This window comes from Meles meles, chromosome 20 (genome assembly GCF_922984935.1).
Source record: "Meles meles chromosome 20, mMelMel3.1 paternal haplotype, whole genome shotgun sequence".
NCBI classification, from domain to species: domain Eukaryota; kingdom Metazoa; phylum Chordata; class Mammalia; order Carnivora; family Mustelidae; genus Meles; species Meles meles.
In genome coordinates, this window is record NC_060085.1 from 23,849,404 (window position 1) to 23,866,701 (window position 17,298).

Below are 17,298 nucleotides of genomic sequence, written 5' to 3' on the forward strand. Positions count from 1 at the left end.
ACTTAAACTCATGGAGAGAGGAAAGAGAAAACCTCCCCCTTCCTGCACTCCCTTGTCACATTCTCAGAACCTTGCAGGTTAAATAGAATTAACTTCTATTTAAAGATGTACGCAGCTGTGTTTTTTCACCTCTTGGTCCTATTTTTTTTCTCTGTCAAGCTACAGGTTATTAACAGAACCATGAGTTTATATAGCCTGTCTTTTCCCTTTGGGTGGGGAACTAAGTGACATCGCCTGCCTTTTAAGTACATTTTTATTGGTAAGGCTATCCTCTGGAAAAGGCTCATCTTCCAGGGCCTTGTGCCTGCAATTCATATCAAGTGCCACTAGATGGCGGCAGTGTCTTTTCATGGAGTGCAGGTTGGTGTTCACGCCAGGTGTTAGAAGGAAGGCAGCAGAAACCCAGCTGTGTACTCACAGATTATGTACACATGTATAAAATATTTAAGTATTATGGTATACATTTATATGATGTACTCCATTAACATAGTCAATATGTTGCTTGACTTTAATAAGAAGAAAAACATATAAACATAAAAGGGGCAACATAGAGAAGAAATATAATCTTTGAGAAGAGTTGGTGAGTTGGCCTTTGTCCTTGGCTTGGAGCCATTCTCTTCCTGAGCTGAGTTCCCCATTTCTGCACAAACTTCTCTTTGAGCCCAAGCCTCCAGGGCTGAGCAGTGATGGCAGAAAGCTCTGCTGAAAAACACCTGTCAGCCCTCAAATAGGCCATCAGTCACACTGCCCTTACCTCATTCAAATCCCTTCTGAGGGCCCGGCTCCAGCTCACCTCATTTCTCAAGAGGTTGGCCCTCATCCCCAGAGGCCTCCAGCTTCAGGGGACTCAGGTCCTGCCACTGGTCCTGGCAAGCTTCCTGTGAGTGGAGATCCCTCACGGGCATCCCTGAAGCCATAGCTGGTCCCAATGGAAAGGGCCCTGCCAGGGACCCGGCAGTGGCTGCAACCTGCCTCCATTCCTGTCCTCTTTCCTGGCAGGTTCTTGCATCCCTGCCAGAGCAGACTCGGGCTTTGCAACTCCTCACTCAAGTACTCAAAGTAGGCAAATGTCTATTCGTTATAAAAGCTTTACACAAAGTCAACAACAATAGTTTTGATGCCATCATAAAGAGTCCTCGTTTCCCCCAGAATATTGCTCATTGCTATTCAGTATGAATTTCCTCTGTTGTGGAAAGGACACCCAACCATGCATCTTGAGGTTGTTGGGACCATCTTCCCTTTGGCCTTTCTGGCCTCAGCAGTGTCTCCATGTGTGGGCTGTACAAGGCACTTGGGACCAGATCCGTGGGAATCTAGAACTACCTGCCTCATTTATGATCAAGATGGGCGCTTGTGCAAGTTAGGATTCTTCTGTTATAAGAGTTACAAATCCAATCCATGCTCATTTGGGCAAAAGGGAAAACAAAAAAACATGGCCACAAGGAACCCAATAATGGAAAACAGCTTGGTGGAGTTGAGCTTAGGGATGAAGGCATCCAGGGACTGCTTCCCTCCCTCCCTGCCCCTCCTACCTCACTCCCTCTCCCTCCCTCCTTGCCCCTCCTTCTCTCCCATCACACACACACACACACACACACACACACACACACACACACACACACACACATTTCTCCTCCTGTCTCTGGGTTGACTTTATTCTCCCAGCCCCTTTTCTATGGGGAAAGGACTTGGTTGTCAGACTTACATTCTTCTATTTATCCACAAAGGGAAGGACAGAGTTTTTTCTATTAAGTCTGGATAGGAAAAGAGAAAAAAAAACAAAAACAAAAACAAAAAAATGGGTGTCCTGGGCAGCGGGTGTGTATGTGTGTGTGCGCGCATGTGTGTGTATGTGTGTGTGTAGTGCCCTGGCTGGCTCAGCCTGGGTGTGATGCCCAGTAACATGCAGGATGGTAGAGGTTAGTTGCCAAGAGAACCTTGTGGAAGAAAGAGATAAAGAGGATTTCTCTAAAGAAAGGGAGCAATATTTCAAAAAGGGGGGGGAAGTACTGGGCAGTTTTAAAAAATATCTCCCCCTTCATTGTTCCATTGATACATATTCTTAAGTTTAAAGCAAATGGATGAACAGCTCTACCACAGGGAACTTGTGCCAGCTGTCATTGCACGGGTTTTCAGGAAACATTCTGAATCTGTCATAAAAACCCCAACAGATGTCAGTAGCTCCTGGATGTTTTTACTTTAGTCCCGGCTAGTCCTGAAGAAGAGAGCTCCCCTGGTCACGAGACTAGAGCCAGTGCGCCCGCCCCCAGCCAGGCCAGCATTTCTCCCTCTGTCCCATTGATTTTCGTCTCCTCTGGGGGACTTGGGGTTTCGGGCAGGTAAGACCTATGTCTCCTGCCTGGGTATCTTCCAGAACAGAGCTGAATGGCACAGAAGCTGGTGCCCAAGGAACATTTCCCAAGGGAATCGATGAACGGTCATGACCAGAAGAACAGCAACGCGGACGGACAGCTCTGGTGGTCCTCCTGTCTGGGCCCACACTGGAGTGCGGTCTGCGCGGCCAACCCGTGCCACTGGCGGGAAATGAATCGAGCATCAGGAGTAGAAGGAGCCCCAGCCCCACTGCGTGTACCTCACACATGACTCCAAATGCATATTCATACAAGCCCACATGCATGATTAACTTGGGAAGCTGACAGGAAGCAGTCAGTCTGTTGAGCAAGTTTGTGCTTTATAAACCAGATGTTTGGTATTATTATTCCTCATTTCCTTTGATACCAGAACGGCCCCCATTTTGTAGCAGAGGAAATGAAGGATATGGAGGAACATACGGTATTATACAATAGAGTGGCACCACCAAGCATTTCGGAGGCCTGTTCAGAGCCTAGGCGAATGCCATTGAATGGCATTTTAGGATTCCCACTTGGATTTAAGTTAATAGGATTTTTCCCAGATGGACCATGGTGACCTCCCTCCCCCATTGCTACCCTCTGGAACATGAATGTTGACTCTGTGTCTGCGTTTTTCTTGGAAGCCACATGCATGAATCATAAGCAGCTCTTGCCTCAGCAGCCAGTACAGGTTGGGGGGCACAGAAAAGCAGAGACCCCCTAGCGTGTGGGGACAGAGGGTGTCTGGCTGCAGCTGGCTCCGTAACTCCTGCTTGGTGGTCTGGACACAGCGCCTTGGCCACTGACTGCTGTTGCCTGTGGCAGGAGTGCAGAATGCGTTTCGATCGTAAAGTGCTCACAGTGCACATTAACTTCCAAGTTCATGTTTCTCCTCCATGGACTGTTCAAGCTTCACAGAACCCAGATCTGCAGAGACTGGAAGACACGGAGCTCGTGGGTGCAGAGGAACATCTTAACGTCACACACGAATATTCCCAGGTCCCGCCAGCCCTCGTGGCCGTGCTGGTGAGCTGTACACATCGAGAAGGTTCTGGGTTCAGGTTCTGACCAAGCTAGTCCAGATCGGGGCCAGAACTGCCCCCGGGAGAGAGCACATGTCCTCCCAGCACAGTGGCTAGACCAAGCTCATGGCAGTTCCTTTGTTTACTGGAGGCTGGTTAAAAAATGAGGGGTTTCAGTACACGTGTAACATAATGGGGATTTTTTTTTTTTTTTTGGTAAGGTAATGACGAGCCATAATTACTTTTAGAATTAGCTTCTCAGTGACGTTGATACTGCATGCTGGCTTAATATGTGGAAGTCAGTTTCCCATGATCTTGAACCTGTGCCAGAACAATTACGAGCGAGTTACAACTGATTCTTACTGGTTGCAGGAAAAAGCTTCATTTCTCATTACTGTCAGTGGTATGTTTTGATTTCATCCATGATACATGTTGGCATCGCTTGAAATTTTGATTGCAAAGTGGAAGTTGCCCAGGGTTATGGATCAGCTCAAATCAGTTTTCTGTATAGCATTGAGGATTAATCAAAGAGTCGGAATATGGGGAGATCTCCCATCCTAAGAGAGGTGTTTACTGTGGGTTGGTTCTGCCTTTGAAAATGACCTTCCCTACCCCCAACAGTGGCCATAGGATACTTTAAGTACTTTTAGCAAGATGTTGGAACCATGTCTTCGCAAACTATCATTATCATCTCATGGTTAATATTATTTAGGTATTAATATTGTGATGTAGTAGCAAGTTTGTTATCTTATTCTCAGATCCAAATTAGCTGGCCCAGATAATGGATTACATGATTACCACGTGTATCAGTCAGGGCTCTCCAGAGAAAGAGAAGCATAGGGCATAGATACATTTTTCTCTTTGTAGGATACACGTCATATATATGGAGTGGGGGAGAGAGAGAGATTAGCTGTAAGGAATTGCCTCGCACAGTCGTGGGGGCTGGCACATCGGAAATCTGTAGGGTGGATTCACAGGCTGGAAAGTCCAGCAGGAGGGGATGAGGGCAGTCAGGAAGTGGAATTCCTTCTTCCTTCAGGGACCGGTTTTTTCCTCCTAAAGCCTTGAATTGATTGGAGGAGACATACTCATGTTATAGAGGGTCATCTTCTTAATCAAAGGTTGCTTATTTAAATGTGAGTCACATCTAGAAAGATACATTCAGGGCAACATTTAGACAGGTGTTTGTTCAAAACATTGCACACCATGGCCAAGTTGATACATAAAAATTATCCATCACACCATAAATTCCCAGCCCTTGAATGAACGTGTGATTCTTGCCTCATCTCGTTAGTCATGGAGGAATACAGGTCCACTTTGACGGAGATGGCTAAATCATGGCCCCATCTGTCTCTGGTAGGAGCCCTTCCCTACACCTACAAACTTCTCTTTAGCTCTCATGAGTATTGATGGTAGAAAGGATTGCCCTATAATAACACTCCTTAAATTTTAATATGCATACTAATTATTAAAACATTCAGATTGGAGGGTCTAGAGTGGGGGGTCAGGATTGTTCATTTCTAATGCAGTCATGCTGCTGTTCTGTGAGCCATATTATACCCTACAGCTTGAAGAATCTGTTGAAAGAACAAGATGGGTGGAAGATGGCTTGAGTTTGAAGACCTTTTTTCCAAAGGGCAGCCAGTCCATGGACATCTAAGTTTATGGGGACCCTTAGGTTTTAGAATCTTCTCTTTAAAATGTCTCTTCCCAAGAAGATTGAGGGAACAATACCTGATTTTTCTGTGGAACTAAAACTATGGAGAAGTACTCAGACATCAGAATATACCGTACACTGGAGATAGTAGATTCTCGTTCACAGATTGCTTCGAGTGAGGCCAGAATGGGCCACAAAACTAGAAAGGCTCTCTCTCCCACCAGACTTGCCATGGTAATTTTGGTCCCTGTGGGAAGTGTCACATGCTTTGGTCTCACTCTGGACTCTGTTACTTACTAGCCACGTGACCTTGTAGGCATGGAGAAGAAGCCAACATTCTTTGAGCACATCCTTATGCCAGACACCGTGCTGGGCGGTGTCACATTTTATCTTCACCGCAACAATGCTGGGGAATAATTGGCATTATTTCCTATGAGGATATGGAGGCTTAACAAATACAGTTAATAGAGACTCAAAGCTGAGAATTAAAACCAGGATTGTCTTGGACCCAAGCCTACTGTGTGCAGGACTCTGTTTCCCCATTTGTTATTGGGGCAGAGTAGGGTTCCTGCCTGTCTCCGAACCCTGTGTGAAAAGCAAATGTGGCGCTGGTCTCAGTACATTTGTATGCAATTCAGATGGTCCCAGAAGGGTATCGTTTGCCCTCCTTCAAGGGCTGTTGTTCCAGGACAAATGTTTAGCTTCTTAGCAGTGATTTTGGGATCAGATGATAAAGTCATTTGTTGTGTTTTGTTTTTCTTTTGTTTCCTGTCTGGGACTGGCGCACAGAGATGTGTAGAGGTACCAGAAGACCTTGACTCAGCTACCTTGGGGAGAATAAATGATTCCAGATTCCATTGTTTCCAGCAGGGGCAACTCGTAAAACCCCTCATGCTCATGTTTTCTGATCCTCAATTTTCAGATTAAGGAGAAGCATTCTTATTGCACATAAATGTCTGCAAAGCAAAAGGACAAAATCAATCTGTGATCATAAAATGAAGTGAATCACTAAGCTGCAAACCGGGCTTTCTTTGACTGACGGCGACTGACTTTGTTTCCCCAGCCATGGATGGGGATCCTTAACTGCTAGTCAGAGTAGAGGGACATTGTACTCTTTCTAGGTTACTAGCCTGAGAGGGCTGTTGTCCATTCCCAATGGCCCTGGTCAGGAAAGGATGAGATGGTCAAGGGCCATGGCCACCAGCCATCTGTGGTTTCTAGATCATTCTCGGGTAACTGACTTCTCTCTCCATCCAGCTTGCCGATGATCAGGGCCTCGTCCTGATGACCACGGTTGCCATGCCTGTGTTTAGTAAGCAGAACGAAACCGTGAGTACAGCAGCTGTGTTCCTGCGTGATGTTAGGAGGGTGGCCATCTCAGACACCCTCTGACTCAAGCTCTGGTGACCTTTCCATAGTTATGTTAAGTAAGAGTAGGGGATCTATCACTTGTCCTCACTTTTAATTCTGTTGTTAGGATCACAACAGCAAGAATAGATGAGAGGACTTCTGACAGGTGTCATGTGACAGTGTGAAGCACTTTTCCCAAATTAGGTGTGAAGTGACCAGAAGAAGGCAAAACCCAGAAAGAATCCTCATGTATGGTGGGATGACCCCTCCCCGATGTTTAGTGACCAGCCTTGTATTTGTTTCCTTGGGCTGTGGTAACAGAGGATCACGAATGGGATGGCTTAAAACAATAGAAATTTATTATCACAATTCTAGAGTCTAGAAGCCCCAAATTGTGGTGTTGACAGGACCGTGCTTCCTCAGAAGGATCTAGAATATCCTCCCAGTGCCCAGATGTTCCTCGGTTTGTGGCAGTTCTGCCTCCATCTCCACGTGGCCTTCTCCTCTTGTGGGTTTCCCTATCCTCTTATAAGGATGCCAGTTGTTGGATACAGGGCCCATCCTTAATCCAGGATGTTTTGACCTCAAAGTGTTTCTTAAAAGGGTCACTTTCCAAGGTTCAAGGAGGATTTGAACTGGAGGGAAACAATGGACAGTAGCAATTTGTGTCTTCTTCCGGGAGGTCTTTTTGACCCCGACAGTTTTAACATATCATGCAGACTTTGGAAACTGGGACCTTTCGTGGAGGCCCATTCCTTCTCCTTGGTCCTTGGTTCCAACATAGGTGTGAGGGTTATTCCATTTTTCCCCTGGGCACCAGGTGGCAGTGTAAGTTGAGAGAACAGTTACGCTAGGTCTTTCCTGGAGAAAGCTTCCATAAAACAAACTGGTTAATGCTCATAGCCTTTAGCTGCTAAAACTTTTGTGTTTCTTCACATTAATTTTGAATTTTCAGAAGGGAGAAGAGATGTCTGTTAGGGCATCTTCGTATGGGTGCATGTGGGGAAAGGTACTGTGGTCCGTGTTTGGCCTGAGAAGCTACCATTCTTGTCTAGCAATATTTGTGGGTGGGGGTGGGAGCTAGAAGAGAGGCCTTTTGGAAACCTGGGTTAATCTCTAGAATTCCTCGTGGAACCTGCATTAACCTCAATCTCTAGAAGCTTCGAAAAGACACCAGAGGGTGACCTGTGGTGTGTTGGTTTCTCACTCAATTCTATTCCTTCCCCAAAGTAACTCACACTTGTCGTTGTTGCTTACTGTTTGTTTTTCAACAGAGATCAAAGGGCATTCTTCTGGGTGTGGTCGGCACGGATGTCCCAGTGAAAGAGCTTCTGAAGACCATTCCCAAATACAAGGTAAGGCATCACCGAATAGTCCAGGGCCAGGTGTCTTAGATACTTTCACAGCCAGACACAGTGGTAATGAAAACAGGAATTAAAGAGGCCCCTTTACTCTCTTTCTGGCAGGAGCTGCTTTTTTTTTTTTTTTAAGAATAGTAATAGTTCAGGCAGATCTGAGTAGGTCTACACGTGCTACCCAAGTTTTTAATGGGTCCATGGGAGTCTATATGCTTATGCAGGGTTACACAGGTCTTATATCTCTGATGGTGCTCTAAACCAGTCCTAACTCACCCCAATCTGAGAAGCCCCTAAAATATGTTACTTCTTAGTGTTGGAACCCAACAAGGCACAAAGAGAAATGGTCTCTGACTCTGTTGCTTGCACGTTCCCTCTAACTTGGAAGGTAATGATGTACATGCAAATTAATATACTTTTCCTAATTCTAAATTAAAATCCACTAAGAAAATTGTAAGTTTCTTTTTTTTTTTTTTTTTTTTTTAACTCTGGGACAATCAAGGGGATGGAGTAGGTAATTTTGGAAGAAAGAGGACGCAGTAAGCTTTAGTGGGCCACTGCTTTGGGAGCCTAGACCAGCGTAAGAGTGTTGCAAGGAGAAAGAGCACAGAAGGAAGGGACTCAGAAACAGAATGGAAATGCCAGAACCCTGCTCTGCGTGCAAGGCCAGCCCTCATTGGGGAGAGAGGGAGGCCACGCTTGCCCCTTTATCCAGCCTACACTGCATTCCCAATCTCTCTTCCCAGCACTGTTCCTTCAGTTCTTTTAGTTCTGCATTTGGGGACAGAGGTGGCTCTTGGGGTCCATCCCAATGCACAAGGGTAGAAACCACACCTGCGCCCTCTTCCCCCAGCACCCGGCAAACGGGCTTGCTCATGTCTTCTTTGACCCACTCTCAGATGGACAAGCACTCCCTTTGACCCCAACTGGAGGCAGGTGAGCTCCTTTGGGCCAGGAGTCTGAGATTGCTGACTGGCTAACAGGGCCCCCTTTCCTTACCACCTCCCTCCCTGACATGCCGAGCCTGATTTACCACAGTTGTGAGGGGTCAGGGACCCTTTTGGGCCTCAGCAGGAGGAAGATGGGTTAGTGCTCTGGAAGCAGATAACACCGGGATCCCAGCTCCATCCCTGAGGAGCTCTGAGTGGACAAGTCCCTCAGATCCTTAGCTCTGTCCAGTGGTGACAACAGTACAACCTGCTCACAGACAGGCAGGAAGCATTGACCCTTATCATTAATTGGGAACAATGGTGACACACTGGCCAAGAAGACGGGTATGACCCACAGCCTCGGGCTCTCTTCCATGTGGGATGCTGCCAGCAGAGAGCAGTTAATACCTTCCCCATGCCAAGTGCAGGCACCCGTGGGCTTCACGTCCACTGAACCCTCGCTAAAATAGAAGGCCCAACCAACCAACCTGTGAATTGAATGACTAGCTGACCACATTCTAGGATCTTCCGCCATTCTTAAAAATGGGGTTTTCCAAGAATTTTGAAAGACATGAGGAAAAGCTTATAATACAAGATATATGTGGTAGGCAGTTGACAATAAGGACAGGCTTACCTTTGGACAGAGGGTCAGGACAAGAGGAAGCCAATGGCTCAGCCCATCACCAGGCATCCCAGCAAACTCTCATCTGAGCAGCTCAGCTGAGCAGACAGCTGCAGCCAAATCAGGTCACCTCTCAGCTGGTTGGAGGCAAAGTGAGAGATGCATAAAATGGCTATTTACAAAAGACACAGACTGTGTCTTGTGCTGTAGGATTAGCAGATACCATTTGCCAGGACCTGGCACTGTGCAAAGTGCATGACCCGCATCATGGTCCCAGGTGCCCCTTAGGCAAGTGGGGTGCTGTTGTATCCATCCTACTCCTAAGGAAACTCAGGTTCCTGTGGCTTCTGTCCACAGAGCTCGGGGCCTCATCAGTAGGAAGCGGTGAGTGTGATTCGAGCCAGGTCTGTGTAACTCCTAGACCCAGGAGCTTAAGGAATATCTAAGCCATTCACATAACACTTCATGAGTTGTTGTCAGGCTTCTGTGCCATCCATACCGTTATTTACATAATAGTTCATTTGCAAATCAACTTGAAACTTTCTCCACTTAATTACATTTTAATAGGAAACGCCCGTATCACCATTTTATCGTCATTTTCAAAGGAAAGCCAGTGTCCTCGGCCACTCTAGAAGAATTATAAATATATATATATATATAAATTAAAAAATAAATAGTATTAAATGATTGTTTTATAATCTAAAGTTCTGAACTTGAGGTCTGTTCTCTCATTTTTAAGGTAATATAAAAGGCAAGTGTTAAAGATAGACAAAATGGAAACTTTTCTTTTTTATGTAATTGGAGGGACAGAAGAAATTTAAAAAGAGCTGTCTCTCGCTAGTGAACCTGGCCGATGCATTCAATACCAGGCCCACATGCCACCTAAAATCATCTTTGCTCTATACTCTGGTTTTGTTTTGGGTCTGTTTTGTTTTTTTAAGAAAGTTAAACAGTGCATGGGAAGACGATGGACAGCTAGGTGAGGACCATGGGGTGGTTCAGCCTGGGGCGATGGGCGCCCCTGCATTCTGGGGCTCCTCCCAGCACCATGGCCACCATCCAGAAGATCAGGGCCACCCCCTGCATAGTGGCCCAGGCGTCTCAGAGTCCACAGAGTCTGATTCTTCCCAGCACTTTCTGTCTGGCCCTTAGCACCTGCTCCACCCGTAGGCAAAGAAACATCTTTGAACAAGCAAGGCTTGTCCATTCCCGTATGCTCATGCCACATAACTGATCAGATTAGAAGGCTAACTTCATAACGAGAGGACGTGAACTCTAAGCTAAAATCAGGTGTCCAGGCTCCCAAAAGGTGGTCTCTTTAGCAAAAGAACACTCCTGGTTGGGTTCACTGAGGTGACAAAGGCCCTCTGTCCTCCTGCCACCCTGGGCCTCTGACAACCCGCTTCAGCTACCCACAAGGCTTCTACAGTTGGGAGTTAAGTTCCAGAGGCATGATAGGACAGCTGGCTGACCCTAACCCACATTGTCAAGTGTTGGAAACCATGTAGCTCCCCCAGGGGCGAAAAGCCCCTTCCCCGGGGGCGAAAAGCGAGGGATCTGAGGCCCCTCAAGACAGTGGACCTTACTTGTATTGAAATGCCCGAACCCAGATGCCCAGGGTTCCTGGCTCAGTGTTGAAGGAAGGGCAGCCCATCTTTAGAGAATGTTTCCAAACATCTCTTCAGCCTCTTACTTCCTTTGAGAAGATGTAGAAACCCAAGTACAGAGCCACCACTGGATATGTGCCTGACAATCCAGCCAGTAGGAACGTGATAGGGAAATGATACTGATGACCCTGTGCATCTGTCTGTGCTCAGAGTTTCCCCTACCAGTCAATGTGCCGAGCTCTTTACAGCATCATCTCCCTTAATCCTAGGTGGACACTGCCATCACCCCGCCCCCTTGTATAGCTAAGGAAACTGAGGCACCCAAAGCTTAAATAGCATGCCAAGTCTCACAACTAGCAATCAAGGATTTTAGCCGCTATTACCCTGAGGCCGTTAGGAATAATAAACGGCAGTAATAATAGTAGCAGTTGAAATGATAGTTAAAATACTAAAAATAATACAAGAGTTAGAATCAAATAAGGCAATAAAACATTCAATGAGCTTTTTACTGTGTGTTTGGTATGGTAAAAGGGCTTTAAAGGGCCCATTCCTGTTGAGACATTACTATGCTCCCCTGAAGTGGGTGTTACTCAGCCCTACTCTTAGTTGAGGATCCTTAAAAGGACTTTCTCAACATAACTCAGCTAATCCAAGATGAGTGGAATAAAGTCTAACCACAGAGCAGAGGACAATGGGCCACAGAGTAGAGGACAATAGGCCACAGAAAATTCACCAGCCAGTGCCTGAGTTAGAGGTCTCCCTGCCGCGTGCTTTCCCATGGGTCAGGCTGGGAAGTGGAGATGCAGGTATGACCTACCTGAGCCCGAGTCGGCCGTCCTCCGGTTCCCACAGAGAGGCTTGGGAAAGGGGGTGCATGTCAGCCAGGGACAGCCGCGGCTGAGCATGCTTCTCTCATCCAGGAGAAGAGGGCTCCAGGGAGCGGGGTGTGGATCACACCTTTTCCTGCTGATTAACACCTTGTAAAGATGAGTCAGCTCTTGGCTCTTGGGGTTTTCCCAGAAGATAGAATTCTTTCTTTTCCCTTGGCTTCATAGATTTTCCCACAAGCAATCAGACTTCCTGTAATTTTTATTAAGAATTCCAGACACCCCAGCAATAACTTCCAGACACCACAGCCTCTGTTAACATAATGAGCCATTTTATAATTGGAGTCACTTCATTAGGCCAAAGGCTCTGCACTTGGAAGGGAAGCACCTCCTTCCCTGGGGTGTTGGACCACGAGGCTCCCGGCCTCCAGGAGAACATGCTTCAGGACGAGGGCCCTTTTGGCAGCCCCCAGTGCTGGAAGGCCTTGTGTCTGATTTGTTCCTATTACTCTGTGGGATTGCACGGTAGAATGGACAGGAAGACTGGTTCTAGTTCAAATGAAACAGAAATGAGAGATTTCATCGTGATACTGATGTGTGGCCAACAACAAAGGTTGGGCATTGTCTTACTGTAAGCTTTTGGTTTTCCGAAAGGTTCATCCCCAGAATGTGTTTTGAGGTTTACTCGGGATTTCTCATCTTACATCTCCATGTATGTCCATGTTATCTCCATGTATGTCCAGGTTATGTCCATGTGCCACCAACCAAGCAACACAACATTGTGATGTTTTGTTCTTCTGGGGAAGACTTCAGCCAGATAGTTTCTGAATGTCAGGATGACTTTCTCAGGTCCAGCCTTTCCCGAGGGCCCACTGTATACCTGCCATGGGCTCCCCTTTTTGGCTAATTTGGATTACTTACTTTAGTTCAAGCTTTAAAGATGAACTAGACAATATTTGGGTAAAGCGACGAATGTCTTAAATACTCACGATCCTTCCCGGAGCACCTGCCACATGCCAGGTGTTATGCGAAGGACTGTAGAAGTCAAAGATGAGTGAGATGCTCCAGCCTACAAAGAGCCCATTGTGATGGGGCAGACACTGCCTCTTGGAGAACAAGGCAGAATACAGAAAGAACCAACTGGGGCTGAGAGAGAAGTAGGTGTTCCATTTTCATGCATTAGGCTGAAGATAGTAGTGGGAAAATGCTCAGGCTTTTATGGAAACATGGTATGGAAAGGAGGGAGCAATGGGAAGAGTCAGGAGAGGCTTTATATAGGACATGGTCCTGATGCTGAGCTTGGGCGGGAAGTAGTTGGGGAAGATGGGAAGGAGAGGTGCTCTAGACAGCTGGCATTTATGAGTAAAGGTGTGGGTGGGAGAGAAAACTGCAAGGGGGTTGTTGTCACGGCTGTGTGCCCAAAGATGTAATGCATGGAAGGAGATAGAGAAGGGTACTTAGGTAGGGACCAGGACCAGGAGACCTGACGGATAGCCCTATGGATTTTATCTTGCATGTGAAAGAGATCTTTAGTGGGTTTTATACAGGGGAGCTACAGGGTCACAGTTGTTTTTGACCTTGATCAATCTGGAGGATGATGGCTTTGTTGGGGCCTTGTTTGAGACACGAAGGGCAGTTAGGACCATTGTGGAAATCTATTACATTAAATCAACATGGATGGTGGGGTTGGGAAGCAGCAACGAAACTGAGTAATTTCTGCAAGAAAAAGTAGTGATTACTTGGATTAAGAAGTTGGGAATGAAAGAAAGGAAGAAGTCCAAGGCTGATGCTCTGGCTTTTAACTTGGGAGTCTGGGTGGATGGGTGGTTCTCCCACAGAGAGGAGCAGAAGGAACAGCACCCACCCTGTTGGGCTGGGTGAGTCTGAGGCACCCGGGGGATGTCCAGGTAGAGATGCCCAACACACTGTTGGACACTTGGACCTGCCAGTGAGGGGAGAGGCTACGGCTGGAGCACTGACCCGGGATCAGCAGTATTTGGGTGCTTGCTGAGGTGTATTGGGGGAGAGAGCTAAAGCAGACGAGGGGCCCTGGGGATGGAAGCTTGGGGAAAAAGAATGCTCGAGGGTGGGCAGAGGATGGGGATCCTATGGAAAGGAGGATACCTGGGTGTATGGGGCCTGGAAGCTGAGGAAATCGAGAGTGTAGAGAGGGAGGGCAGTTGGCCAGTAAAACTGGGAAGATTCAAGAGAGCTTTCTTTCAGGTGGCCCGTGTCCACAGTAGAGAAGGGAGTTCTGTTCTGGTGGCATCTTGGTGGGGGGCAGGGGCACAGCAAAGGCAGATTCCAGAAGGGGTACCAATGGGCAACAGGGAGGCGGGGATAGTGGTTCCACAATGAGAGGAGGACACTGGGTGGAAAGTCAGCTCAGCCTTTGCATTCCAGAGGAGGAAGCGGGATTTCGGTCAGCTGTGTGGGATTTGTGCTTGAGTCCATTCCCTTCATTGTTTCCCGTTTCCTGCTTTTCCACTTTCTCCCGTCCCTACTCCTCTTCCTTCCATCCCAACCACCAGTTTGACCACATGGTATGACCTTGGCCATCATGGAACCTTATACTCAGGCAGGGAGGCAGGCATGAAATAAGCAAAGGCCTTGCTTGATGGATATCTTGATTCCTTATCATCAACCTCACAAACAATAGTCATCATTTTGATTAGTACCATACAAGAAAATTAGAGAGTTTAAAGAGAGGATATACAAGGAGTTCTACCTTCTTCTGAGTATTACTTCCTACAAGCACTGAAGTAAAATGCTTTAGAAGGCCCTGCATATATTAGCAACTATAAAATATTACTTGTTTGGTCGAATTTTGAGTTTGCATTTCCAATCAAATACCGCTCTTGCCTTTAATGGAAAAAAGTCAGTCTCTCAGAGTCCTTTTTGACCCCTCGAGTCTGTATTAAACTGGGACATAATAATGGTAATTAATGCAGCGTCGACTGTGTCTGACATTTTTCCAAGAGACAAGATGAAAGAGACGATATACATCTCAAAGGATAGGAAATCTCTGGTTTATCTTTCACAGCATAATGAAATACACTTTATCATTAGAGTCTTGTAGAATCTTATTAAGACTTGCTGGGCAAGGTAAACTCCAGGAGAAAATGTCTGTCGCCCTTGACGACCACATGTATATTTGCCTTATGCAATGCAAGGGAAACTTTTAATTGTCGGTGTTAAATTCTCTGAAGTTATATTCCACATCACCTTGACGTTAAGCTAACAAGCAGACAGGGTCATTCTTGGTTTGTAAACTCTGTTGTCTCGATCATTTAATAGTATCATATTCAAGAATGTGAGTGGCAGAGAATTTGAAAGAAAAAGAACATTGAGGGCTCAGAACTATGAAATAACTTGTCAGAAAAAATAGAGGGTTCCCCCCTCCCTCCTTTCATGACTCTGGCAAAGTGGGTTACATTTTCTTTCTTCAGAGAGAGAGAGAGAGATCAGTATGGGTTTTATGCCAGGGGCCATTTGAATACATGAATGATTTGTAGGTAAATTTATTGTAGCCAATGGGTGCAGTCAACTGTGTAATAGAAATATTGTCAAAAAGCCGGGATTATTATTTAAATAAGTGCAGTGTTAAATTTGATTACATACTTTTTAAAGCTAATAAAACATTTCATTGCTCTCAAACTATTTCCCATAGTCCCATTTAGTCAGAAAACATAAATTAAGTGAGGCTCTGCATAGAAAATGACCCAGGCTTTGTGTCGATGGAAGCATGCATGGAAAAGCTTGGCAGCCTCCAAAGTTAAAGATGAAAGGATATAAAAAGGGGTTGGCAGGCTCCTGTCTGGGCTGGTGGGGACACTTTTATCCATGAAGAATTATGGAAAATGACTGTCTCGTGCATACGCAAGATAGCCATTACAGGTGTGGGCTTGTAGGAAGTCTAGATGTGAATCAGAGGAGGCCTCCTTTTTGCTTTCCTTATCACGGGGAGATGGAAGACACAGGGAGATGGATAAGACTCTGTTCGCGTCGACAGAGGGTATGACCAGGAACGTCAGCTACTTTCTTGGGAAAAAAAAAAAAATTGTTTTTGTTTTAAATAAATCAAAGGAAGGTCCTTGGATACCAACACGGGGATGTGACATTTTAAATTGTGCTATTTGCTGAGCTTATCCCGCGATAGGTCTTCATTTCTACCAAATGTCAAGGATCAACGCCTTGCATTCATTTTAATGAAATATTGTGCTGATAAGGGTTATGAATGCCAAGTTTAAGCTGTAAATTACTGAATGTCGGGCTGCTTTATGCTTTGTGAATTCACCGGGGAGCCAGCTAATGAAGGTTCCTTTCTCACTTCTTACAGTTAGGGATTCACGGTTATGCCTTTGCAATCACAAATAATGGATATATCCTGACGCATCCAGAACTCAGACCACTGGTAAGAGAAATGCCTATTTCTATGTTTCTCCTTTGATCATTTTAAGAGATTTTCTTCAGGTCTACAGAGAGGACACTTTGCAGCAGCGTTTGCCTTGAAAGTTCAATTTATATTATTTTGACACGTAACGCGTAAGTGATGGAGGATAAATATATTTACTATCATTCTCTGATACAGAAATCAATATATATCTATGTGCCTTTATTTATTTATTTCACATCTGCCAACACCTGCAAAAAAATTTTTAACTCCAGACGTTTAAACCCATCATAACGGGTACCTTTATGTAACAAATGATCCCTCACACTCCAGCGAGACCCACTTTTACAAGTTACATTGGACACAACAAATTAGACCCAGGATCCCTGGAAATTCATTACGGTGGGATTTGCCCCTGAATTCCATGGCCTAAGCTCTGTGCCTCCTGTGTTGAAGATATTCAACAATACCTTTTTTGTTTAATTTGAACAGTGGCAATTTTCTCCGTTCCCTGCCTAAGCCATATCCAGTAGCATTGTTGGATGACCTGATGTGTAACCATTTTCCTTCTGAAGTGAGTCGAGCGGATCTAGAACAGGCCATGGTGTCCTTGTCCACCCTGTCCCCTGGGGAGAGCCTGCCTGGAGCCCTCAGCAGAATCCGAGGGGCAGGCCGGCTCGGTGGGTGGGAGGCACTGGGCTGCTGATGGTCTCCCCTATGGACTCTGGAGGGGGCGTTGGTGGGGAGCGTGTCTGTTGTCTCTGCACGAGTGGCAACGTGTTGAAAGAAGGACAACCCTTTGGGTTTGAGTGTGTTTAGCTAATTTTACAGAAGATATAAAATCGTAAAAAACAATTATCGTATGCTTTGCTTTTGCGAGTTAAGAAAGTGTCGGTGGTTTTCTATAACCACACACACCCACGTTTGCTTGCACTCTCCCACCCTACACATCCTTGTTTCTCTCATCGTGGGCAGAAAATAGTGGCTCAGGGTCTGCCGGGCAAATGTCTGCTGGTGTGGCATTACGAGGACCGGCTTGCTTCTCGCCGGGGTTGTTGTCTAGAAATAGCTCATCCTTGAAGGGCGTCATCATCCAACTTTGCTCGAATCACCCCGCCGTTATTGGAGTCATGGCCACACCATGTGGATTCCACATACATGCTTTCAGATGGGACTTAGGGTAAT

The 17,298-nt window shown here is 46.0% G+C and overlaps 1 protein-coding gene across 1 annotated transcript in view; it reads left to right on the plus strand.

Annotated features, from left to right (window-relative positions):
* The window catches only part of CACNA2D3 (calcium voltage-gated channel auxiliary subunit alpha2delta 3), an 859,411-nt gene that overhangs the window by 624,618 nt on the left and 217,495 nt on the right, over positions 1-17,298 (plus strand). Inside the window, exons 15-17 of the mRNA XM_045989865.1 lie at positions 6,288-6,359; positions 7,655-7,735; positions 16,060-16,134. Of these exons, the coding sequence (XP_045845821.1) occupies positions 6,288-6,359; positions 7,655-7,735; positions 16,060-16,134 (228 nt within the window). The remainder of the gene's footprint in view (positions 1-6,287; positions 6,360-7,654; positions 7,736-16,059; positions 16,135-17,298) is intronic.